At 54.0% G+C, this 27,904-nt stretch overlaps 1 protein-coding gene across 1 annotated transcript; it reads left to right on the forward strand.

Moving 5' to 3' along the window:
• RBM19 (RNA binding motif protein 19) lies at nt 1-27,333 on the forward strand. The gene is made up of 25 exons (XM_078869225.1): nt 1-182; nt 1,321-1,503; nt 2,117-2,224; nt 3,303-3,344; nt 3,791-4,145; nt 4,764-4,893; nt 5,326-5,458; nt 5,814-5,891; nt 6,744-6,822; nt 7,261-7,332; nt 7,433-7,636; nt 7,771-7,901; nt 9,263-9,378; nt 10,240-10,336; nt 11,812-11,922; nt 12,707-13,006; nt 14,419-14,629; nt 15,515-15,639; nt 17,301-17,361; nt 17,730-17,809; nt 21,888-21,943; nt 23,498-23,626; nt 24,088-24,199; nt 25,649-25,769; nt 26,632-27,333. The coding sequence occupies exons 1-25, from the start codon at nt 147-149 to the stop codon at nt 26,727-26,729; spliced, it is 3,168 nt and encodes a 1,055-aa protein (XP_078725351.1). The 5' UTR covers nt 1-146; the 3' UTR covers nt 26,730-27,333.
• The last annotated feature ends 571 nt before the right edge of the window (nt 27,334-27,904 follow it).

The raw sequence follows: 27,904 nt of genomic DNA on the forward strand, positions 1-27,904 counted from the left end.
ACCACGTGACCGTGACCACGTGCTCCCCCGTGTGCATCGTGGAGACGCGGCGTGAGACTGGTGCCGAGTCTGTAACTCGGAGTTCGACTCGCCGAGATCCCGTGAGGCGGGCCGGAGTTCGTTGTTTTCCCCTCCCCTCGCACGCCATGTCTCGCCTCATCGTCAAGAACCTGCCCAACTCGGTGAGGGGCCGTGGCGGCGGCCGAGAGCGCACGAGAGCGAGTAGGCCTCTCCGGGAGGCCTCGGTCTGGCCTAGAAGTCCTGCCGGGTTTGGTGAATGGACTCCCGCGAGGATGAGAACGCCGAGGCGGGGGCAGTGATTATGGTGGTGCCGATGATGGTGGATGGAGGTGGTGTTAGTGACGGTGGTGGTGGTGTTCATAATGTGGGGAGCGGTCGTGTTGCGGTTAGCGCGCAGCGTTATGAACCCGGCGACCCGAGTTACACCAAGTGACGAACATCTGAACCGGTCATGGGCCTTCCCTAGGTCGACTCAGCCTCAAATGAGTAACTGGTGCGGTGTGTAAACATCGCCACTGGGGAGACAAAGGCGGCCGGGCGTGGTGCTGGCCACCCATCCTCTCGTGTGCTGTGCCGACTTTCATAGGCGCTACTCGCTAACAGCACTTGTCCTAACAGTCCGTTAAGGCTATACGGGGGATCTTAACAATGTTTATGTGGTGCTGGTAGTGGTAGAGATGACGATGGGGGGGGGGTATGTCTTATTCTTGGTGATGTGATGATTATGATAGGGTTAGTAAAGATGGTGGTGATGATGGTAATGATAGTGGTGGTGGTATTGAGAGTGGTGATGGTAGGAGTGATGTTTGTGATGGTGATCGACATTGTTGTGGTGTTGATGGGGAGCGGCGCGCGGTGGTTAGTGCACTCCCAACAAACCCGGCGACCCGAGTTCGATTCCCGCTCATTACCAATAGCAGTGGCTAATATCTGAATCAACTTAAGCTCACATGAGTACTTGATACGATGTGTAAATACCAGCACAGGGCAGATAAAGACGGGATGGAGTGGTGATGATGGGGATGTTGGTAATGATATTGGTGGTGATTTATGGTGATGCTGATAATAGTGGTGGTGGTGGTATTTGGAAGTGACAATGGTGATGTTACTCGTGTCTTTTGTGATGCTAGTGGGATTTCGTTGTGGTGTTGGTGATTATTGTGGTGTTGGTAATGGTTGTTGTGGTGATATGGGAAGAGGCGGCGGTTTCGTAATTGTGCTCATTATTCCGAAACAAAAACATAGTTGTGGTTGCATCAAGAACATAACATGAACCACGGTGACCTCCTGAACCCCCAGATGACGGACGCGCGCTTGCGCGATCTGTGCACCGAGTTCGGCGCCGTCACGGATTGCCGCATCCGGAGGGACGCCGCCGGGAGGTCGCGCCGCTTCGGCTTCCTCGGCTTCTCCAGCGAGGACAGCGCCCAGCAGGCCCTGGGGGCGCTCAGCGGCTCCTACGTGGGCAGCTCGCGTGTCACGGTGAGGGCCCCCTCCTTCACCAGACCACCCCCCCCCCCCCCCGCTAGGACCCCCCCACCACCGTCACGGCAGCGCCGGACTAACTTAAGGCGCCACGGTGGTGAGATGTCAACTACCTCGCCTGGTATACAGGAGGTCGTAGGTTTGATCCAAACCCTGACACCTGTTGTATATTTGGTGCAGTTTGCGTGTCTCTCTCTCACCGGGTAGGTGAGTGTGTGAGTGGTATATAAGGTGAGTGAATGAGTGGGTGGGTGAGTGAATAGGTGGTTGAGTGAACGAGTGAGTGGGTGAGTGAATGAGTGAGTGAGGAAATGAGTGGGTGAGTGAGATTCAAGGTGAGTATGTAAATGGTAAGGGGGTAAATATTTGAGTGAGAAAAAGGTACAGCAAGAAATAAATTCTCGTCTCATCTGTATGGGATAGATATTTGCCCTTTCGCCTGCATTCACACACCAAATGAGCATTCACTTTGCATCTCACTATTTAATTAGCGTCTCATTAACATATCATTTGCACGTGGTTCGATTCTCGCTGTTGCCTTCTTTGCCGCTCGTTTTCATGGGGACGCGATGGGTACATCGGTGGTGATTGCTCATCGGTTGTTTCCCAGGTGGAGGTTTGCAAGCCCCTGGGGCAGTCCACAGGAAGCGGGCGGCACAAAGCTTCCCAGAATGCTGAGCGGCGACCAAAGGGGGACAGCTCTTCCGCCAAGGCCAAGGTGACCTTCCTGGAGGTTGTGACCTTTGAGGGGTCATCACCTACGGGGGAGAGAGGAGGAGGTGTGGGTGTGGGACCTGATATTCCGAGTTCCATGTCTGGGTCTCTGTCTCTCAGCGGGGTTCACAAGGGCGCCACGGTGGTAAAGATGTTAACTACCTCGCCTGGAACGCAGGAGGTCATGGGTTCCATCCTGACCCTGACGCCTATATATTTGGAGTTTGCATGTCTCTCTCCCTTGTTCGCATGGATTTTCTCCGGGTCCTCTCCACATTTAGAATCAACATGCATCTAAGAGTATTTTGCTGCTGTGATTTTCCACGCGATGATAAGCTAAGTCGTTGAGCTATCGTTTTTGGCCAGGTCGCTTATGAAAAAGAGCTCTATAGCTAAGTGGGCCTTACCTGGTAAAATAAATAAAACATTAGTTTCGTTTTATTTTCTGTGTTGGAGACACTGAGCCAACACCGCTGAGAGCCTGTGTTTCAATCCGGGTTTCATCTCCAGCCATATATACGTTTACACTTGGTTCTCAGATGTCTTGGGTCTCTGCCCGGTCGCCAGAGGTTGCAAACGGGTTTTGATTCCTTACCCGTACCCGTACCCGGCCGCACCACGGTCGCAAACGGGTAACCGTACCCGTACCCGGCCGTACCCGTACCCGTACCCGGCCGGGTACGGGTACGGGTATCGGGTACCTGATTGCGACCTCTGGGATGAAGCCATGTTGCATGCACGGGTGGGTTGATTCTAGGAACTTGAATTGTGAGAAGAGACATGACCTTGGGAAATGAGTGACAAACGGTTACTCACCAGTGACTTACGGTCTACCCGTACCCGAACGCACCAGGGTCGCAAACGGGTACCCGTACCCGGCTGGGTGCGGGTAGCCGGGTATCGGGTAGGGTACGGGTATCGGGTACCCGGTTGCGACCTCTGCCGGTCGCAATCGACTCTCGTAGAGACTCATAGACTTGCATAGAGTCTGATAGACTCGCACATAGACTGGGTTCGGATTGAACCGGGATTTCAGGCGCAGGGGATTGATGGACTTGGTGGTCTGCGTTGTTTGCCCACAGACGCCAGCAAAGAAAGGGAAATCAACAGGAGCCCTGGGAGAAGTGAGTGATGCACACACACGCTCACTTGCACAGCATGCACCCACTCACACAGCATGCACACACACCTGTATTACAATACCTCTGTGTGTGTACGCGTGTGTATGGGGAGCGGTGGCGCAATGGTTAGTTAACTGATCTGCGTACCTGGCGACCCGAGCTAGATTGCTGCTGCTCACGGCCAACACCAGTGACGATTCATCTGAACCAGTTCTGGACCTCCCTCCCCTAGGTAGACTCGGCCTTAAATGAGTACCTGGTGCTGTGTGTATCAAACATCAGCACTGGGGAGACAAAGGCGGCCGGGTGTGGTGTTCGACACCCGCCTCCTGCCTCGTGCATCTTGCCGGCCTTCGGAGGTGTTACTCGCTTCCAGCACTTGCCCCGGCATCACGCGTGGGCTACACGGGGGGGGGGCCTTTGTCTTAATCTTCTGTGTGTGCGAGCAGACGGACTCCGGGTTCTCCGAGTTCCTGGAGGCTCATGTCAACCGCGCCGAGTCCACCTTCTGGGGCAACGACGATTGCACGCTTGGGCACCGCCCCGCGGCCAAGAAGGGTGTTGGCGACGATGACGACGCCGATGACGACGCCGGCGGCGGTGGTGGTGGTGGTGGCAAGGTCAAATCAAAACCCAAACCTTCGGCGGTGGGCAAACTTGCCGGAGCGACGCGCGTGGGGAGAGAGAAGGCCGTAGCCAAGGATGACTACCTGAACTTTGACGATGACGACGATGGCGATGATGATGATGATGGCGGTGATAATGGCGATGATGGCGGTGATGATGGGAAGGCAAGGAAGGAAGGTGAGGAGGTGATGTGGTCGTGTGGTCGTGTACCGAGCGTGGCACAAGCGCCGTGGTGACGTCACCGCCACTTCGTGGCGAACGATGGTTGTGTGTGAGGATCTAAGTGCGATGTGTGTGTGTGTGTATGTACACGTGTGTGTGTGTGGGGAGCGGTAGAGTAGCGGTTAGCGCGCTGCGCTACGAACCTGGCGACCCGGGCTCGATTCCCGCACACGTCCACCAATACCGGTGACGATTATCGGAACCACTCCTGGGCCTCCCCTAGGTCGACTCGGCCTCAAATGAGTACCTGGTGCGGTGTGTAAACATCGCCACGAGGGAGACAAAGGCGGCCGAGCGTGGCGCTGGCCACCAACCCCCCTCGTGTGCCGTGCCGGCCTTCATAGGTGCTCGCTAACAGCACTTGCCCCGGCATTTTGTCTTTGGTGGTGGCGGCGGCGATGACGATGATGATGGAACGCGTAGCCGTTCGCGACCGCTATTATTTCACGATGAAGGTTTTTTTGAGTGAGATCGACGCATTTCTATTCACGCGATCCACCCCAATAACAAAAAAACACGACGACCTATGTATGGCCGCGGGCGACGAGGTTTGCGCATGACGACGTTTTGCAGAAGTGAAACCCGCCAACATGAAGCAGCTCTCCGACCTGGAGTACCTCCGAACGAAGATGGTCAAGGCCCTCGGCAGCGACGACGATGATGGCGGCGACGGCGGTCACGGCGAGGAGGAGGAGGAGGAGGGGTAAGGAGTGCGGTTGTTGTCGCGGTCAGCGGTGACACCGTGGGGGGGGGGGGGGGGCGGGACCCTTCTGAGTTTGAGGGTCAGGCCACGCGTCCTATGGCAAGGCTCGTGTCGTCACGGTTATGTTGTCATCATCATTATTTTTATTATTGCCCCTTTACCTGGTCACGTAAAAATAGTTTATTGATGCACGTGGTCAGTGCCCTCCCTCCCTCCCTCCCTCCCTCCCTCCCTCCCTCCCTCCCTCCCTCCCTCCCTCCCTCCCTCCCTCCCTCCCTCCCTCCCTCCCTCCCCTCCCTCCCCTTCCTCCCTCCCTCCCCTCCCTCCGAGAATGAGCGAGTCCTGTAATCGTCATGCGTGTGTTTATGGGTGACGCACGCCGCAGTATTAACCAGGGCGGCCCGCTGCACCTACACTGCTGTGCTCTTGCAGTGGTGACGCTGGAGGAGGAGGAGGAGGCGGAGGCGGCGGTGGAGGCAGGAAGTCTGACAGCGATTACGAGACGGGCGGGGAGGGAGGGGCCCGGGCCGGCAAGGGGAAGCCGCAGCGACGGCGGCGACGAGGGGTGAGGAGTGCCGATCGGCCATACTTCACCCTCACGGTCACCTTGACCCCCGTACCCCGTCCACAACCTCCCGCCCATAAGTGATGATGGCGATGATGGCGATGGTGGCGATGGTGATGATGGTTGATGATAATGTACGTTGAACTTCTTTTGCACCGTACGTAGCCAACTGTGCTAATCTGAGCATGACAATATTAACGGTGGTGGTTGATGACGATGTCCATGATGATGATGATGATGTTGATGATGTTGATGATGATGATGATGTTGATGATGTTGATGATGATGATGATGTTGATGATGTTGATGATAATGTTGATGATGATGTTGATGATGTTGATGATGTGTCCTGCAGAAAGCCATTGAAGAGGTGTCCGAGCCGAAAGCCGTTTTCACAGCAAAGCTACGTGGGGTCCCTTTCAACGTCAAAGAGGTGAGGATGTGTGACTGGTGGTGACGGCGTGTGACGACGTGTGTGTGTGTACGTGTGTGCGTGACGACGTGTGTGATGTGTGTGACGTGTGTGTGTGTGACGTGTGTGTGTGTACGTGTGTGCGTGACGACGTGTGTGATGTGTGTGACGTGTGTGTGTGTGTGAGACGTGTGTGTGTGTGACATGTGTGACGTGTGTGTGTGTGACGACGTGTGTGTGACGGTGTGTGATGACGTGTGTGTGTGTACGTGTGGGCGTGACGACGTGTGTGATGTGTGTGACGTCTGTGTGTGTGACGTGTGTGTGTGTGTGACGTGTGTGTGTGTGACGTGTGTGTGTGTGACATGTGTGACGTGTGTGTGTGTGACGACGTGTGTGTGACGGTGTGTGACGACGTGTGTGATGTGTGTGACGTGTGTGTGTGTGTGACGTGTGTGTGTGTGACGTGTGTGTGTGTGACGGTGTGTGACGACGTGTGTGTGACGTGTTTGTGTGTGTGACGACGTGTGTGATGTGTGACGACGTGTGTGATGTGTGTGTGTGACGACGTGTGTGATGTGTGACGACGTGTGTGATGTGTGTGTGTGACGTGTGTGTGACTGCGTGTGTGACGGCATGTGTGACGGCGTGTGTGATGTGTGATGTGTGTGTGTGTGACGACGAGTGTGATGTGTGATGTGTGTGTGTGTCGTGTGTACGACGTGTGTGTGACGAAGTGTGTTGATATTTGTGTGTTAATGATTTTAATGTTTGTAGATGATGTTGATGATGAAGGTGTCGCTTGTAATGTAGATGATGTTAAAGATAATATTGACGACGATGATGATGGCGATCGTGTGGTTTCGATTGCAGGATCGCATTCGCGAGTTCTTTCTGCCCCTGCACCCGGAGTCCGTGCGCATCGTCACCACCAAACATGGCTCCCGCACAGGTACTGTCCCGCACACACCACCACCGCACACCACCACCACACACTTCCACCGTACTCCACCACCGCACTCCACCACCGTACTCCACCACCGCACTCCACCACTGCACACCACCACTGTACACCACCACCGCACACCACCACCGCACACCACCACCGCACACCACCACCGCACACCACCACCGCACACCACCACCGCACACCACCACCGCACACCACCACCGCACACCACCACCACACACCACCACCGCACACCACCACCGCACACCACCACCGCACACCACCACCGCACTCCACCACCGCACTCCACCACCGCACTCCACCACCGCACACCACCACCGCACACCACCACCGCACACCACCACCGCACACACTGTCCCGCATATTGTGTGCCGTGCCGGCCTTCATAGGTGCTGATGCTGCTGCTGTGCGTGTGTTCAGGCTACGTGTTTGTCGATTTCAAGTCTGATGACGACCTCCGCAAGGCTCTGAAGCGCAACAAGGACTACATGGGTACGCACACACGTGTACAACACTCGTGTGCACACAGTGTAATGCGATGACGCGACCCCGTGACCCCACGATCACATGACCCCCACCCCCCCCCCCCCAGGCGAGCGCTACATTGAGGTGGCACGCGACACGAAAGCGGGGGGCAAGCCCCCCCCACCGGGTGCTCCCACCCCCCGGGGCCCCCCCGGCCCCCCGGAGGGCGTCACCCCCGCCCCCGACGTGGCCGAGACGGGGCGGCTCTTTGTGAGGAACCTGCCCTACACCTGCAGCCAGCTCCACGTGGAGCAGCTCTTCAGCAAACACGGTGGGGGGGGCGGGGACAGGTGGGGGGGGGGGTCATGGGGGGGAGAGGGGCGGGGGGGGCAGTGGGGGGAAAGATGCTGCCACTGGATGTGCCGTGACCTCTCCACCCCCCCCCCCCCCCCGTGTTGCCCCCAGGGCCCCTGTCGGAGGTTCGTTTTCCCCTGGACACGATGTCCGGCCGCCCCAAGGGCTTCGCGTTTGTTGGGTTTGCGCAGAGCGAGGACGCCGTGCGCGCCCTCGCGCTGCTCGACGGCTCCATCTTCCAGGTGCGTGGCCCCCGCGGAGACGGAGCGATGGAAGGACGCGTGCGTAGCGGCCAGCGTGCGCGTGTGTGGACTGTGTGTGTGTGTGGACTGTGTGTGTGGACTGTGTGTGTGTGTGTGAACTGTGTGTGTGTGAACTGTGTGTGCGCGTGTGTGGACTGTGTGTGTGTGTTTGGACTGTGTGTGTGTGAACTGTGTGTGTGTGTGAACTGTGTGTGTGTGTGACTGTGTGTGTGTGTGGACTGTGTGTGTGTATGTGGACTGTGTGTGTGTGTGGACTGTGTGTGTGTGGACTGTGTGTGTGTGTACTGTGTGTGTGTGTGAACTGTGTGTGTGTGTGTGAATTGTGTGTGTGTGTGACTGTGTGTGTGTGTGGACTGTGTGTGTGTATGTGGACTGTGTGTGTGTGTGGACTGTGTGTGTGTGTGGACTGTGTGTGTGTGTGTGTACTGTGTGTGTGTGTGAACTGTGCGTGTGTGTGTGTACTGTGTGTGTGTGAAGTGCACATAGCCTGGCGCAAGCGGTGACGTCTCCGCCACTTAGTGGCGATTGGCGGTTGTTGTTGTGCGTGAGCGGTGGTGTAGTGGTTAGTGCGCTGCGCTACGAACCCGGCGATCTGAGTTCGATTCCCGCTCGGCTACCACCAACACCAGTGACGATTATCTGAACCGGTCCTGTAAACAGTTACTCGAATGAGTACCTGGTGCGGTGTGTAAACATCGCCACTAGGGATACAAAGGCGGCCGGGGGTGGTGCTGGCCACTCCACCCCCTCGTGTGCCGTATCGGCCTTCATAGGTGCTGCTCGCTCACAGCACTTGCCCCAACAGCCTGTGTGGTCCATAACACAGGTTTTTTGGGTGAGATCGCGTAAATATATAAATGTGTCGTTAAACCCGCCACCATCCGACACAGCCAACTAATAAGGGTTGTCACGTAAACAGAACGTGGCCAATTCGTCACTAGCACAGCACTAGCCGCTTGTGTGTTGGAGAGTGAATCCACAACTCTTTGGTTTTTTCGGTAAAGCCACATAGGTGAAAAATTTAAATAAATTAAATCACGACGTTTTAGAGGCAACACAAGCTTACTGATACAGTGATTGTGCTGTGACGGTTTCACCTGAAGACTGTTTCACCTGAAGACGGAAGCTTGTGTTGCCTCCGAAACGTCGTGATTTAATTTATTTTAGTTTTTCACCTTCAGTGACTTTACCGAAATAACCAAGGAGTATGAAGCCTTGCAGTGACGAAAACTTCCAATCTGGAATTAAATCCACAACGTTGACAATCTGTGCGGGCTCCACTAGGGATCTTTGTCTTGTGATGTGCGTGGTGAATAGTGAGCGTGGTGTGTGTCTCCCAGGGTCGCATGCTGCATGTGCTGCCTGCGCTGGCGAGGAAGGAGGAGGAGGAGGAGGTGGGCCCCACCTCGTCCACCTCCTCGTACAAACGCGACAAGGAGAAGCGCGACAAAGCGAGGTGACGATGGCGTCGTCATCGCCATCATCGCTCTGCCATCGTCACCATCGCCATCGATGTCACAGTCGTCAATCAACTAAACCTCATTGAAACCTGATTTGCCAGTAAAAAATATGATAATTGGTTTTTTACCCTTCTATCTGGCAACAAAAAAACAATTATCATATTCTTTACTGGCAAATGAGGTTCCAATGGTGTAAATGCTTTTACCCCGAGCTCTCGTACTCTGATGGTGCATTGTCTTTGAGTTGTGCGCCTTTTGGCGTCATCTGGTCCAACCCATGTGAGACTAGGCTCTAAGGAAAGCTGTCTCGGGTGTGGACCAATCAACTTCAAGGACAGTACATACATTATCAGAGTTATGTTTTTTGTGTGCATTATGACTGCAGATATTGTGGTCTATGCAAACATGACTCCTTGTAAAAAAAGGTGTCAGTTTTGTTGCCAGATAGAAGGGTAAAAAAACAATTATCAACTAAACCTCATCGGTATCTTGATCGTCGTGCTGTCGTTATCATCATCATCATCGCCATAATGAACATCATCGTTCAGTCATCGCCATCGTCATGAGCACATTGATGAACCTGATTGCGGTGTCAGGGAAGTGATGATTTCAATGATCTTGTTATTTGTGAAGATGCTGATGAAGGTGGTTGTGATGATGGTGACGGTGAATATTGTGATGGTTGTGATGACGATGGTGACGTCCACAAGGTGGTGACGACGACGATGTTGACGAGGTTGTGGTGGTGATGGCGATGGTGATGACGAGGATTCTGATGATCACGATGTTGACGATTTTGTGGTGACGACAATGACGACGCCGCTGACGACGGTGGTTGGGGTCCGTGTCTCTCTCAGCTCCCACAACTGGAACGCGCTGTTCCTGGGCATCAACGCAGTGGCGGACGCCATGGCCACCGCTTACGGCACCAGCAAGAGGCGCGTGCTGGACCACGTGAGTGTCTGTGTGTGTGTCAGTGTGTGTGTGTCAGTGTATGTGTCAGTGTGTGTGTGTCAGTGTGTGTGTGTCAGTGTGTGTGTGTGTCAGTGTGTGTGTGTCAGTGTGTGTGTGTCAGTGTGTGTGTGTCAGTGTGTGTGTGTCAGTGTGTGTGTGTCAGTGTGTGTGTGTCAGTGTGTGTGTGTCAGTGTGTGTGTGTGTGTCAGTGCGTGTGTGTCAGTGTGTGTGTGTCAGTGCGTGTGTGTCAGTGCGTGTGTGTCAGTGCGTGTGTGTCAGTGCGTGTGTGTCAGTGCGTGTGTCAGTGCGTGTGTCAGTGCGTGTGTCAGTGCGTGTGTCAGTGCGTGTGTCAGTGTGTGTGCGTCACCGTGTGTGTGTGCGTCACCCTGTGTGTGTGCGTCACCCTGTGTGTGCGCGTCACCGTGTGTGTGCGCGTCACCCTGTGTGTGCGCGTCACCCTGTGTGCGCGTCACCCTGTGTGCGCGCGTCACCGTGTGTGCGCGCGTCACCGTGTGTGCGCGCGTTACCCTGTGTGCGCGTCACCCTGTGTGCGCGTCACCCTGTGTGCGCGTCACCCTGTGTGCGCGTCACCCTGTGTGTGCGCGTCACCGTGTGTGTGCGCGTCACCCTGTGTGTGCGCGTCACCCTGTGTGCGCGTCACCGTGTGTGCGCGCGTCACCCTGTGTGCGCGCGTCACCCTGTGTGCGCGTCACCGTGTGTGCGCGCGTCACCCTGTGTGCGCGCGTCACCCTGTGTGCGCGTCACCCTGTGTGCGCGTCACCGTGTGTGTGCGCGTCACCGTGTGTGTGCGCGTCACCCTGTGTGTGCGCGTCACCCTGTGTGTGCGCGTCACCGTGTGTGTGCGCGTCACCGTGTGTGCGCGTCACCGTGTGTGTGCGTCACCCTGTGTGTGCGCGTCACCCTGTGTGTGCGCGTCACCCTGTGTGCGCGTCACCCTGTGTGCGCGTCACCGTGTGTGTGCGCGTCACCCTGTGTGTGCGCGTCACCCTGTGTGTGCGCGTCACCGTGTGTGTGTGCGTCACCGTGTGTGCGCGTCACCGTGTGTGTGCGTCACCCTGTGTGCGCGCGTCACCCTGTGTGTGCGCGTCACCCTGTGTGCGCGTCACCGTGTGTGCGCGCGTCACCCTGTGTGTGCGCGTCACCCTGTGTGCGCGTCACCGTGTGTGCGCGCGTCACCCTGTGTGCGCGCGTCACCCTGTGTGTGCGCGTCACCCTGTGTGCGCGTCACCGTGTGTGCGCGCGTCACCCTGTGTGCGCGCGTCACCCTGTGTGCGCGTCACCCTGTGTGCGCGTCACCGTGTGTGTGCGCGTCACCCTGTGTGTGCGCGTCACCCTGTGTGTGCGCGTCACCGTGTGTGTGTGCGTCACCGTGTGTGCGCGCGTCACCGTGTGTGCGCGTCACCGTGTGCTCGTGGCTCCGTCTCCGTGGTCCTCCGCTCCCCGCTGGTTGCTAGGAGACGGAGGGGAGCGCGGCGGTGCGGCTGGCGCTGGGGGAGGCGGAGATCGTCACGGAGACGCGGCGCTTCCTCGAGGAGGCCGGAGTCCAGCTCAACACGTTCGGCCAGGTGAGGGCCCCACAGGGCCAACGTGAACCCACCCACACCGCACACACCACCACCACCACCCACACCACCCACATCACCTACACGGCACACACCACCCACACCACCCACACCACCACCATCCACACGGCCATCGTGAACCCACCCACACCACACACACCATACACACCGCCAATACCACCACCCACACCACCCACACCGCACACATCGCACACCACCACCACCACCACCCACACGGCCATCGTGAACCCACCCACACCACCCACACCGCACACACCACACACAACACCCAAACCGCACACACCACACACACCACACACCACACACACCACCCACAGCACACACACAAAACCAGCCACACCACCCAAACCACCCACACCACACACACCACCCACACCGCACACACCACCCACACCACACACACCGCACACACCACCCACACACATGGCCAACGTGAACCCACCCACACCACACATACCACCCACACCGCACACACCACCACCACCACCCACACCGCACACACCACCCACACCACACACACCACACACACCGCACACACCACACACACCGCACACACCGCACACATGGCCAACGTGAACCAACCCACCCACCCACAACGCTCCCATACACACACCACACACACCACCACCCACACCACCCACACCGCCCACACCACGCACATCACCCACACCACCCACCCCGCCACCGTCAATGACAAATGGATGAAGACGATGTGAAGGAGGTGATGACGCTGATGACCTCCCCCCCGCCCTCCCACCCCGCGTAGCCCACCTCGTCACGGAGCGACCGCGTCTTCCTCATCAAGAACCTCCCGGCGAGCGCCGACTTCACGCACGACGACCTCCGCGCCATCGTGGCGGGCGGCGGAGACGACGACGACGACGACGATGACGGCGGCGGCGGTGGGGACGCGCGTCACCGTGCCCTGGGGGCCCTGCTGGGCCGTGCCGCGGGCCCCGGGGGCCTGTCGCGCCTCCTGCTGCCCCCCCGCGGCCTCACGGCGCTGGCCGAGTTCCTGGGGCCCGACGCCGCCAAGAGGGCCTTCGCCCGGCTCGCCTACAGCAAGGTGGGCCCACGTGACACACGCACAGAGATACATAGACACGCACAGAGACACATAGATAGACACGCGTAGAGACCCATAGACACGCGTAGAGACCCATAGACACGCGTAGAGACCCATAGACTCGCAGAGAGGCCCATAGACTCAGAGAAGAGACCCATAGACTCGCACAGAGACCCATAGACACGCGTAGAGACCCATAGACACGCACGCAGACCCATAGACACACGCACACAGATCCATAGACTCGCGTAGAGGCCCATAGACACGCACACAGACCCATAGACACGAGTAGAGACCCATAGACACGCGTAGAGACCCATAGACACGCGTAGAGACCCATAGACACACGCACACAGAGACCCATAGACTCACTCACTCAGAGAAGAGACCCATAGACTCGCATAGAGACCCATAGACTCACTCGCACAGAGACCCATAGACTCACTCGCTCAGAGAAGAGACCCATAGACTCGCATAGAGACCCATAGACTCACTCACACAGAGACGAGACCCATCGACTCACTCTCAGAGTCTACGGGTTTAGTTTATCGTCCTCCCGCCACACCTTCCATTAGCACTGTGGGCTATGTACTGCGCAAAAAAAGTTCAACATACGCACATAACCGAGGTTTTATTTTGTTGGCTTAGATCGCGTAGACATATAAATGTGTCGTTAGACCCGCCACCACCCGACACAGCCAAGTTAGTAAGGGTTGTCACGTAAACAGAACGTGCCAATTCGTCACTAGTACAGCACTAGCCAGTGTGTTGCAGAGTAAACCCACAACATTTACAATCTGAGTACGACGCTTCGTCAGTAATTACAACGAGCATCATCGGGAGATTTGTTGAGAAATCTTCCCGTTTCGTTCTTAAACAGAGGGGTTATAAATGTGATGTCCGTCACGTGCTCATGCGCACGTCCACCTGTTTACACCTCTATTGGGATAGAGCGTTGCTCCCTCGCACGCACGGGTTTTCTCCGGGGCTCCGGGTTTCCTCCCACGCGTGTGAACACTCATTCGCTGGCCGACCGCCACCTTTCATATGTCGAGGAGGCCAGAGCTTGGATGGCGCCGGCTCTTCCTCGCCGCATGGCTGCCACTGCCGCCGCCGCTGCTGCTGCTGCTTTCTCGTTGCTCCGTTGTGTGGTTCGTCCTCCTGGTGCCTCTTGAGTCGCCGGCCACGACACGGGGGCCATCGCCCGAAACGTCGGCCATCATTTGTTGTTGGCAACCGCGTTGAGCTTCGTGTGATGTGTGTGTAACTATGTACGTTACGTGTGTTTTGTGTGTTGCTTGTGTGTTATGTACACGTGTTTTGTGTGTGTGTGTTGCGTGTTGCTTGTGTGTTGTGACTTGTGTGTTGTGTACACGTGCGTGTTGCGTGCGCGTGGCACGTGGCGACCGCAGTTCAAGAGCGTGCCTCTCTTCCTCGAGTGGGCGCCCATCGACGTGTTTGCCAAGAGGTCGGAGGAGGTCACAGGGCAGGCGGACGCGGGAGTCGGGGGTCACGTGGAGGTCACGGGTCAGGCCCCCAGACGGCCCCCCCGAGGCTCCCAGCAGCAGAAGAGGAAAGAGGAGGAGGTGGAGGAGGTGGAACCAGAAGGAGTGAGAGGCAAGGGTGAGTGGGCGTGTGTGTCTGTGCGTGCGTGTGTGTCTGTGCGTGTGTGTCTGTGCGTGCGAGAGTGTGTGTTTGTGTGTGTGAGAGTGTGTCTGTGCGCGTGCATGTCTGCGTGTGTGTGGGGAGCGGAGTGGGGGCTAAACGGGTGCGAGAGGATATGGAGCTGAGTGGACTTGCCGATGACTGGTACCAGCGGTGTCAAGATCGGCCTCTGTGGAGGAGGCTCGTGAAGGACGCTAATGGGCAGTTGGAGGCAGTCGCCCTCCAACAACAACGGAGGGCGGAGGAGCGACGCTTACAACAACGAGCGGAAAGCCGGGTGGCTAAAACACAGCAAGTTGGCACAGTGGCGGGCACAGGTGGTGCATCGGCCAGTCGGTCATCTCAGTCAGTCGACCTGTGGCACCTGGGTCTGTTCCGTGACCTCCTGCCAGCGGGCGTTCGACACTTCACGTGGCCTCAAGGTGCACATAGCCTGGCACAAGCTCCGTGGTGACGTCACCGCCACTTAGTGGCAAATGGCGGTTGTTGTTGTTGGAGAGCGGTCGTGTAGCGGGTTTTGTGCGCTGCGCTACGAACCCGGCGGCCCGAGTTTGATGCCCGCTCACGGCCACCAACACCGGTGACGATTATCTGAACCGGCCTCAAATGACTACCTGGTGGGCGTGGTGCTGGCCACCAAACCCCCGCGCGTGCCGTGCCGGTCTTCATCGTCCTGCGTAGGATATACGGGGAGAATTTTTGTCTCTGTGTGGGCTACACGGGGGGGGGGGGGGGGGGTGGGGGAGGCCTCCAGCAGCGGTGGAGCGAGCCGGCAGTTGCGGGGGCTGCGCCTTTGTATGACGGCTTCGCTGTGTGTGGGGGGGGCCCTCTTGCGCTTGGCAGGTACAAAACGTGAAAGCGACGACGACGATGAAGATGATGAAGAAGATGAAGATCAGCACCTTCCTGGCTGCACCATCTTCATCAAGAACCTCGACCTGCTCACCACCGAAGACACCCTGCAGCAGGTGACACCACCACCACCATCGTCGTCTCATGGGTGTGGTGTGACCGGCATGGTGTATGGTGTGACGCGTCTGTGACGCGTGTGTTGTGACGTGTGTGTGTGTTGTGATGGGTGCGTTGTGACGTGTGTGTGTTGTGACGTGTGTGTGTGTTGTGTTGTGACGCGTGTGTTGTGTGTGTTGTGACGCTTGTGTTGTGACGCATGTGTGTGTGTTGTGTGTGTGTTGTGTGTGTGCGTTGTGACGCGTGACGTGTGTGTTGTGTTGTGACGTGTCTTGTGTGTGTTGTAATGTGTGTGTTGTGTTGTGACGCATGTGTGTGTGTTGTGACGTGTGTGTGTGTATTGTGTGTGTTGTGTGTGTGCGTTGTGACGCGTGTGTTGTGTTGTGACGTGTGTGTTGTGTTGTGACGTGTGTTGTGTGTGTTGTGTTGTGACGTGTGTGTTGTGTTGTGACGTGTGTGTGTGTTGTGTGTGTTGTGTGTGTTGTGACGTGTGTGTTGTGTTGTGACGCATGTGTGTGTGTTGTGTGTGTGTTGTGACGTGTGTGTGTGTTGTGTGTGTTGTGTGTGTGCGTTGTGACGCGTGTGTTGTGTTGTGACGTGTGTGTGTGTTGTGTGTGTTGTGTGTGTTGTGACGTGTGTGTGTGTGTTGTGCGTGTTGTGCGTGTTGTGCGTGTTGTGACGTGTGTGTTGTGACGTGTGTGTGTGTTGTGACGTGTGTGTGTGTTGTGACGTGTGTGTGTGTTGTGTTGTGACGCGTGTGTATGTGGTGTGTGTTGTGACGCGTGTGTTGTGTTTGTTGTAATGTGTTGTGTGTGTTGTGTTGTGACGTGTGTGTGTTGTGTTGTGCGTGTTGTGCGTGTTGTGTTGTGTGTGTGTGTTGTGACGTGTGTGTGTGTTGTGTGTGTTGTGTGTGTGCGTTGTGACGCGTGTGTTGTGTTGTGACGTGTGTGTGTGTTGTGTGTGTTGTGTGTGTTGTGTGTGTTGTGACGTGTGTGTGTGTTGTGCGTGTTGTGCGTGTTGTGCGTGTTGTGACGTGTGTGTTGTGACGTGTGTGTGTGTTGTGTTGTGACGCGTGTGTGTGTGGTGTGTGTTGTGACGCGTGTGTTGTGTTTGTTGTAATGTGTTGTGTGTGTTGTGTTGTGACGTGTGTGTGTTGTAATGCGTGTGTTGTGCGTGTTGTGCGTGTTGTGTTGTGTGTTGTGTGTGTTGTGACGCGTGTGTTGTGTTTGTTGTAATGTGTTGTGTGTGTTGTGTTGTGACGTGTGTGTGTTGTGTTGTGCGTGTTGTGCGTGTTGTGTTGTGTGTGTGTGTTGTGACGTGTGTGTGTGTTGTGTGTGTTGTGTGTGTGCGTTGTGACGCGTGTGTTGTGTTGTGACGTGTGTGTGTGTTGTGTGTGTTGTGTGTGTTGTGTGTGTTGTGACGTGTGTGTGTGTTGTGCGTGTTGTGCGTGTTGTGCGTGTTGTGACGTGTGTGTTGTGACGTGTGTGTGTGTTGTGTTGTGACGCGTGTGTGTGTGGTGTGTGTTGTGACGCGTGTGTTGTGTTTGTTGTAATGTGTTGTGTGTGTTGTGTTGTGACGTGTGTGTGTTGTAATGCGTGTGTTGTGCGTGTTGTGCGTGTTGTGTTGTGTGTTGTGTGTGTTGTGACGTGTGTCTGTGCAGGTGTTTGCGAAGTGTGGCCGCCTGCGCAGCTGCACTTTGTCTCGCAAGACGAACACGTCTGGTGAGTGTTCACGCACTCGCAGCACTTGCCCCCAACAGCTTAGGTAGGCTGCACGGGGCGTCTTTGTGCTGTCTGTGCGTGCGTGTGCACATACAGACACCAGGGAGAGCGCTGCGCTACCAACGCCGGTGACGATGAACTTAACGGGGTCCTGTGCCTCCCCTAGGTCGTCTCCGCCTCAAATGAGTACCTCTTGCGGCGGTGTGTGAACATCGCCACTGGGGGGGGAGACAAAGGGGGCCGGGCGTGGTGTTGGCCACCCCCACCCCCTCGTGCGTTGTGGCCAGGCCTTCATGTTCGCGAACAGAATTTGCACCCAACTGTTTGTGAAGGCTGTCTGGGGGGGGCACGGTTGTCTTTGTGCGCAGGAGAGAAGCTGTCTATGGGCTATGGGTTTGTGGAGTTTCGTGAGCCAGCATCGGCTAAGAAGGCTCTCAAGACCCTCCAGGTGAGTCTTCATCACCATCATCATCACTATCATCATCATCATCATCACTACCATCATCATCATCATCACTACCATCATCATCATCATCACTACCATCATCATCATCATCACTACCATCATTATCATCATCACTACCATCATCATCATCACTACCATCATCATCATCATCACTACCATCATCATCACTACCATCATCATCACTACCATCATCATCATCACCACTACCATCATCATCACTACCATCATCATCATCATCACTACCATCATCATCACTACCATCATCATCATCATCACTACCATCATCATCATCATCATCACTACCATCATCATCATCATCATCACCACTACCATCATCACCACTACCATCATCACCACTACCATCATCATCACTACCATCATCACCACTACCATCATCACCACTACCATCATCATCACTACCATCATCATCATCACTACCATCATCATCATCACTACCATCATCATCATCACTACCATCATCATCATCACTACCATCATCACTACCATCATCATCATCATCACTATCATCATCATCATCATTACCATCATCACCACTACCATCATCATCATCACTACCATCATCATCATCACTACCATCATCATCATCACCACTACCATCATCATCATCACCACTACCATCATCATCATCATCACTACCATCATCATCATCACTACCATCATCATCATCATCACTACCATCATCATCATCATCACTACCATCATCATCATCATCATCACTACCATCATCATCACTACCATCATCATCATCACTACCATCATCATCATCATCACTACCATCATCATCATCACTACCATCATCATCATCACTACCATCATCATCATCACTACCATCATCATCATCACTACCATCATCATCATCACTACCATCATCATCACTACCATCATCATCACTACCACTACCATCATCATCACTACCATCATCATCACTACCACTACCATCATCACTACCACTACCATCATCATCACTACCATCATCATCACTACCACTACCATCATCATCACTACCGTCATCATCATCACTACCACCATCATCACTACCACCATCATCACTATCACTACCATCATCATCACTACCACTACCATCATCATCACTACCATCATCATCACTACCACTACCATCATCATCATCATTACCATCATCACCACTACCATCATCATCATCACCACTACCATCATCATCATCACTACCATCATCATCATCACTACCATCATCATCATCACTACCATCATCACTACCATCATCATCATCATCACTATCATCATCATCATCATTACCATCATCACCACTACCATCATCATCATCACTACCATCATCATCATCACTACCATCATCATCATCACCACTACCATCATCATCATCACCACTACCATCATCATCATCATCACTACCATCATCATCATCACTACCATCATCATCATCATCACTACCATCATCATCATCATCACTACCATCATCATCATCATCACTACCATCATCATCACTACCATCATCATCATCACTACCATCATCATCATCATCACTACCATCATCATCATCACTACCATCATCATCATCACTACCATCATCATCATCACTACCATCATCATCATCACTACCATCATCATCATCACTACCATCATCATCACTACCATCATCATCACTACCACTACCATCATCATCACTACCATCATCATCACTACCATCATCATCACTACCACTACCATCATCACTACCACTACCATCATCATCACTACCATCATCATCACTACCACTACCATCATCATCACTACCGTCATCATCATCACTACCACCATCATCACTACCACCATCATCACTATCACTACCATCATCATCACTACCACTACCATCATCATCACTACCATCATCATCACTACCACTACCATCATCATCATCATTACCATCATCACCACTACCATCATCATCATCACCACTACCATCATCATCATCACTACCATCATCATCATCACTACCATCATCATCATCATCACTACCATCATCATCATCACTACCATCATCATCCTCATCACTACCATCATCATCACTACCATCATCATCATCATCACTACCATCATCATCATCACTACCATCATCATCATCATCACTACCATCATCATCATCATCACTACCATCATCATCATCATCACTACCATCATCATCACTACCATCATCATCATCACTACCATCATCATCATCATCACTACCATCATCATCATCACTACCATCATCATCATCACTACCATCATCATCATCACTACCATCATCATCATCACTACCATCATCATCATCACTACCATCATCATCATCACTACCACTACCATCATCACTACCACTACCATCATCATCACTACCATCATCATCACTACCATCATCATCACTACCATCATCATCACTACCACTACCATCATCACTACCACTACCATCATCATCACTACCATCATCATCACTACCACTACCATCATCATCACTACCGTCATCATCATCACTACCACCATCATCACTACCACCATCATCACTATCACTACCATCATCATCACTACCACTACCATCATCATCACTACCATCATCATCACTACCACTACCATCATCATCATCATTACCATCATCACCACTACCATCATCATCATCACCACTACCATCATCATCATCATCACTACCATCATCATCATCACTACCATCATCATCATCATCACTACCATCATCATCATCATCACTACCATCATCATCCTCATCACTACCATCATCATCACTACCATCATCATCATCATCATCATCATCACTACCATCATCATCATCACTACCATCATCATCATCATCACTACCATCATCATCATCACTACCATCATCATCATCACTACCATCATCATCATCACTACCATCATCATCATCACTACCATCATCATCATCACTACCATCATCATCATCACTACCATCATCATCATCACTACCATCATCATCATCACTACCACTACCATCATCATCACTACCACTACCATCATCATCACTACCACTACCATCATCATCACTACCATCATCATCACTACCACTACCATCATCACTACCACTACCATCATCATCACTACCATCATCATCACTACCACTACCATCATCACTACCACTACCATCATCATCACTACCATCATCATCACTACCACTACCATCATCATCACTACCGTCATCATCATCACTACCACTACCATCATCATCACTACCATCATCATCACTACCACTACCATCATCATCACTATCATTACCATCATCATCACTACCATCATCATCACTACCACTACCATCATCATCACTACCACTACCATCATCATCACTACCATCATCATCATCACTACCATCATCATCATCACTACCATCATCATCATCACTACCATCATCATCATCACTACCATCATCATCATCACTACCATCATCATCACTACCACTACCATAATCATAATCATCACTACCATCATCATCATCATCACTACCATCATCATCACTACCACTACCATAATCATAATCATCACTACCATCATCATCACTACCATCATCATCACTACCATCATCATCACTACCATCATCATCACTACCACCACCATCACTACCACCACCATCACCGCCATAGACTCACATAGAGACCCATCGACTTACTGCGCTAGTTTGCGGGTCTGCGTGTGAGTCTGTGGGTCTGCGTCTGAGTGATGGTTTCTGTGTGAGTCTGCGGGTTTCTGTGCGAGTTTGTGGGTTTCTGTGTGAGTCTGCGGGTTTCTGTGCGAGTTTGTGGGTTTCTGTGTGAGTCTGCGGGTTTCTGTGCAAGTCTGCGGGTTTTTGTGTGAGTCTGCGGGCTTCTGTGTGAGTCTGCGGATCTCTGTTTGAGTCTGCGGGTCTCCGTGTAAGTCTGCGGATCTCCATGCGAGTCTGCGGGTCTCCATGCGAGTTTGCGAGTCTCCATGTGAGTTTGCGAGTCTCCGTGCGAGTCTGTGGGTCTCCGTGCGAGTCTGCGGGTCTCTATGCAAGTCCGGGTCGATGAGTCTCTGTGGTCGTGTGCAGCACGCGATGGTGGACAACCACAAGGTGGAGCTGAAGATATCGGAGAGAGCGACACGGTCAGTGGTGGTGGTGGTGTGTCGATGGTGTTGGTGTTGGTGATTGGAATTATTGTGGTGTTGATGGTGGTGGTTGTGTTGATGGTGTTGGTGGTTGTTGTGTTGATGGTGTTGGTGTTGGTGATTGGAATGATTGTGGTGGCGATGTTGTTGGTTGTGTTGATGGTGTTGATGGTGGTGGTTGTGCTGATGGTGTTTGTGATGTTGATGTTTGTGTTGATGGTGGCGAGCGGTAGCACAATGGTTAGCGCTACGCTGCGCTATGAACCCGGCGAGCCGAGGTTCGATTCCCACTGGCGGCCAACATCAGCGACCATTATCAGAACCGGTCCTGGGCCTCCTCTAGGTCGACTCCACCTCAAATGAGTGGCCGGTGTGATGTGTGAACATTGCCACTGGGGAGACAAAGGCGGCCGGGCGTGGTGCTGGCCATCCACGCCCTCGTGTGCCGTGCCGGCCTTCATAGGTGCTGCTCGCTAACAGCACTTGCCCCGACAGTCTGTTACAGGCTACACGGGGGGGAGGTCTTTGTCTTTTTTTTATGGTGTTAATGTTCATGTTGTTGATGATCTTGATGGTGGTGATGGTGTTAATGTTGTTGGTGTTGTTGATGGTGTTGATGTTGATGGTGTTGATGGTGTTAATGTTGATGGTGTTGATGGTGTTGATGGTGTTGGTCTTGATGGTGTTGATGGTGTTGATGGCGTTGATGTTGGTGTTATTTATGGCGTTGATGTTCATGGTGTTGATGGTGATGGTGTTGGTGGTGTTGATGGTGTTGATGGTGATGATGGTGATGGTTTTGATGTTTGATGGTGTTGGTGTTGATGGTGTTGGTGTTGGTTTTGATGGTGTTGATGGTGCTGATGTTGGTTTTGTTGATGGTGTTGATGGTGTTGTTGTTGATGGTGTTAACGATGTTTGATGGTTTTGGTGTTGATGGTGTTGATGGTGTTGATGGTGTTGGTTTTGATGGTGTTGATGGTGCTGATGTTGGTTTTGTTGATGGTGTTGATGGTGTTGTTGTTGATGGTGTTAATGATGTTTGATGGTGTTGTTGTTGGTGTTGATGGTGTTGGTGTTGGTTTTGATGGTGTTGATGGTGCTGATGTTGGTTTTGTTGATGGAGTTGATGGTGTTGTTGTTGATGGTGTTGATGATGTTTGATAGTGTTGTTGTTGGTGTTGATGGTGTTGTTGTTGGTGTTGATGGTGTTGTTGATGGTGTTAATGATGTTTGATGGTGTTGATGGTGTTGGTGTTGATGATGGTGTTGATGTTTGATGGTGTTAATGATGTTTGATGGTGTTGATGGTGTTGATGATGGTGTTGATGTTTGATGGTGTTGGTGCTGATGGTGTTGATGGTGTTGATGGTGTTGATGGTGTTGATGGTGTTGGTGTTTATGTTGATGGTGTTAGTGGTGTTGGTGGTGATGGCGTTGATGTTCATGGTGTAGATGGTGCTGATGGTGATGGTGTTGATGGTGTTGTTGATGGTGTTGGTATTGATGATGGTGTTAATGTTTGATGGTGTTGGTGTTGATGTCCCCCAGGAGTGGCACTGGGACCCCACGGGCCCCCAAGGGCCCCGTGGCCGCGGCCGCCCCCCCTCGCTGCTCCAAGCTGCTCGTCAGGAACGTCCCCTTCCAGGCCAAGGCCCAGGAGATACGGGAACTCTTCAGGTGCCGCATGCGCACGCTGCTGCTGCTGCTGATGATGTAGCTGGTGCTGATGATGATGATGGTGTCGCTGGTGCTGATGATGATGCTGACGCTGCTGCTGCTGCTGTGTGTGACGCTGCTGCTGCTGTGTGTGACGCTGCTGTTGCTGCTGCTGCTGACGCCGCTGCTGCTGCTGCTGTGTGTGACGCTGCTGCTGTGTGTGACGCTGCTGCTGCTGTGTGTGACGCTGCTGCTGCTGATGCTGCTGCTGATGCTGCTGACGCTGCTGCTGCTGCTGCTGTGTGTGACGCTGCTGTTGCTGCTGCTGACGCCGCTGCTGCTGCTGACGCTGCTGCTGCTGTGTGACGCTGCTTCTGCTGCTGCTGATACTGCTGCTGTGTGTGACGCTGCTGCTGCTGCTGTGTGTCACGCTGCTGCTGCTGCTGTGTGTGACTCTGCTGCTGCTGTGTGTGACGCTGCAGCACGTTTGGGGAGCTGCGCTCGGTGCGGTTGCCCCGGAAGCCGGGCGCCGGCGCCGGCACTAACCACCGCGGCTTCGCCTTCGTGGACTTCATCAGCACGCGCGCCGCCCGGGTCAGTGTACCTAGCCTGGCACCCGCCACCCAGCGAGCGAGCGTACACCCGTGCGCGTGTCTGTGTGTGTGTGCGTCTGTGTGTCTGTTTATGTGTGTCTGTGTGTGCCAGGCCTGGCACAAGCGTCGTGGTGACGTCACCACCACTTAGCGGCGAATGGCGGTGGTTGTTGTCTGTGTCTGTGTGTGTAGTGTAGCGTAGCGCGCTATGAACCTGTCGACCCGGGTTCGATTCCCGCTCACGGCCAACACCAGTGACGATTATCTGAACCGGTCCTGGGCCTCCCCTAGGTCGACTGAGCCTCAAATGACTACCTGGTGCGGTGTGTAAACATCGCCACTGGGGAGACAAAGGTGGCCGGGCGTGGTGCTGGCCACCCACCCCTTCGTGTGCCGTTCCGGTCTCCGTAGGTACTCGCGGACAGCACTTGCCCCTACAGTCTGTAGTGGCTTTGTTTGTTCCGGAAGCTGCCTAGCTTTGTCACTCCACCAGAAGCTCCGGGACTTCTCGGCCACAGTTATTGACCTCCCTTCTCTCCGCTTGCGAGAGATGTTGGAGCGCTCTGCTTACGATCCATCCTGCGTTTAACCAGGCTGGATTGTGTGAGGAGCTCACAAATCCTTGAAAGATCTGGACACATTCCCACCGGTGAGCTCCTCCGGCAGGCAAGGCTGCGTTGGCTGGGTCATGTAGCCCGCTTTCCCGGTCATCACATGCCCAAAACAGCTTCTGTTTGACCGCATAGAGGGGGCTAAACGGGCATGGCACGGCCTGGAGAAGAGATGGACTGATGCAGTATGGGTGGATGTGGAGCTGAGTGGACTTGTCGATGACTGGTACCAGCGGTGTCAAGATCCGCCTCTGTGGACGAAGGATGCTACTGGGCAGTTGTAGGCAGTTGTCTTCCAATAACATTTTGATTGTGATGATGAGATTGATGTAGATGATGGTCATGTTATGGCTAATGTCAATGCTGATATTGTTGATGATGCTGATGCCGATGCCACTTGTGTGTAGATACTGATGGCCTCTCTGTGATGTTGAGGATGATTGTGGTGATGATGTTGTTGAGGGTGTTGAGGGTGGTGATGGTGGTGATGGTGGTGATGGTGGTTATGATGTTGTTGGTGGTGGTGGTGGTGATGGTGGTGGTGATGATGATGATGGTGGTGATGATGATGTTGTTGTTGGTGGTGATGATGTTGTTGTTGGTGGTGATGGTGATGATGTTGTTGTTGGTGGTGATGGTGATGATGTTGTTGTTGTTGGTGATGGTGGTGGTGGTGATGATGTTGTTGGTAGTGGTGGTGGTGATGGTGTTGTTGTTGGTGGTGGTGATGATGTTGTTGTTGGTGGTGGTGATGGTGTTGTTGTTGGTGGTGGTGATGATGTTGTTGGTGGTGGTGATGATGACGTTGTTGTTGTTGGTGGTGGTGTTACGCTGCGTAGAGGGCGATGGCGTCTCTGTGCAGCAGTACCCATCTGTACGGACGCCGCCTCGTGCTGGAGTTTGCCTCCGAGGGGACGGACCACGACCTCGACACCGCCCGCCGGAAGTCGACACTGCTAGGTCAGGGGTCACGGGGTCGCGCGCGGGTCACGCGGTCGCGCGCATTTACCAGGGTCATCTGTGTTGCTGTGTCACCGTGTGTGTCACTATCAGTGTCTCTGTCACTGTGTTTCAATTGGTGTGTCACTCGGTTTCCGTCATTGTCACTGTGTGTCAGTTTCTGCGTCACGGTCTGTATCACTGCACGTGTCACCGTGTGTCTCACCATCACCGTGTGTCACCGTGTGTCACCGTGTGTCACCGTGTGTCACCGTGTGTCACTGTGTGTGCCACTGTGTGTGTGTCACTGTGTGCGTGTCACCGTGTGCGTGTCACCGTGTGTCTCACTGTCACCGTGTGTCACTGTGTGTGTCACTGTGTGTCACCGTCACCGTGTGTCGCTGTGTGTGCCACTGTGTGTCTCACCGTCACCGTGTGTCACTGTGTGTCTCACCGTCACCGTGTGTCACTGTGTGTCACCGTGTGTCACCGTGTGTCACCGTGTGTCACCGTGTGTCACCGTGTGTCACCGTGTGTCACTGTGTGCGCCACTGTGTGTCACTGTGTGTCACCGTGTGTCACCGTGTGTCACTGTGTGCGCCACTGTGTGTCACCGTGTGTCACTGTGTGTCACCGTGTGTCACTGTGTGCGCCACCGTGTGTCACCGTGTGTCACTGTGTGTCACCGTGTGTCACCGTGTGTCACTGTGTGTGCCACTGTGTCACCGTGTGTCACCGTGTGTCACCGTGTGTCACCGTGTGTCACCGTGTGTCACCGTGTGTCACCGTGTGTCACCGTGTGTCACCGTGTGTCACCGTGTGTCACCGTGTGTCACCGTGTGTCACCGTGTGTCACCGTGTGTCACCGTGTGTGCCACTGCAGGATCTTCCGCACCAAAGAAGCGCCACTCGGAGTTGCTCGACGACATCATGAGGATGGTGGAGGGAGGAGAGGGGGCGGAGGGGGAGGAGGACACGTGACAGCCCCCCCCTTCCCCCCCCGTGCACCACCCCCCCCACCCCCCCAGTAATGTAGACACAGGGGGTGAATGCGTGCATCAGTGTGTGTGTGTCTGAGTGTGTGTGTGTCTGAGTGTGTGTGTGTGTCTGAGTGTGTGTGTCTGAGTGTGCATGTAACTGTGTGTGCGTGTAGGTGAGCGGTAGTGTAGCGGTTAGCGCTACGCTGCGCTACGAACCTGGTGACCCGAGTTCGATTCCCGCTCACAGCCAATAACATTGAAGATTATCTGAACCGGTCCCGACCTCCCCTAGGTCGACTCGGCCTCAAATTAGTATCTGGTGCAGTGTGTAAGTATCGCCACTGGGGAGACAAAGGTGGTCAGGCGTGGTGATGGCCACTCACCCCCTGGTGTACCGTTCCGGCCTTTATAAGTGCTCGCTAACATTACTTGGCCCTGCAGTCTGTCCAAGGCTATATGGGGGATCTTTGTGTGTGTGTATGTTTGTCAGGCCCTGGTCTCGGAGCAAACCTAGGCCTGGGGTTCACCTCAAACAGAAACTCGTCTAATCCCTGTCCCTCATGCATTCCCATGTATTCCCTTTCATCCTTTCTATCCCCTTATATATAAACATGATCATTAACAAACCCAGGTTTTGTCTGTGTGTGTGGTCCAGCCTGAAGTGAGTTTCTGGTGCGGCGGGTAAAAACATCACCGCTGGGGAGACAAAGGCGGTCGGGCGTGGTGCTGGCCACCCACCCACCACCTCGCGCGCCGTGCCGGCCTTCAGAGGTGCTCGCTTGACGGCACTTGCCCCAATGGTCTGCTTAGGCTATATGGCGGGATCTTTTGTCTTTATGGTCCAGACCTGGCTATCCCCTAGGTCGACTCAGCCTTAAATGAGTACGTATGTATATTGGACTTCTTTTGCACCGTACGCAGCCAACCGTGCTAACCGGAGGTGCCTGGCGTGGTGTGTAGAGCGCCCAGCGCCGGGTGTGGTGCTGGTCACATCAGTGGGCCTCGCCTCGTGGGTGTTGCTGCTGCAGCACTTGGGATTTAGAATATTTATAGCGGAGGAATCCGATGAGCTAAAAAGCTCTTGTGCACGCATGTCCTAGCAGCCAGCATGGGCTACACACGGGGGGTTTCGTTGCTGTAACAATGTGGGGAGCGGTGGCGCAGCGGTTAGAGCAA

This window comes from Lampetra fluviatilis, chromosome 27 (genome assembly GCF_964198595.1).
Source record: "Lampetra fluviatilis chromosome 27, kcLamFluv1.1, whole genome shotgun sequence".
Lineage (NCBI taxonomy): Eukaryota > Metazoa > Chordata > Hyperoartia > Petromyzontiformes > Petromyzontidae > Lampetra > Lampetra fluviatilis.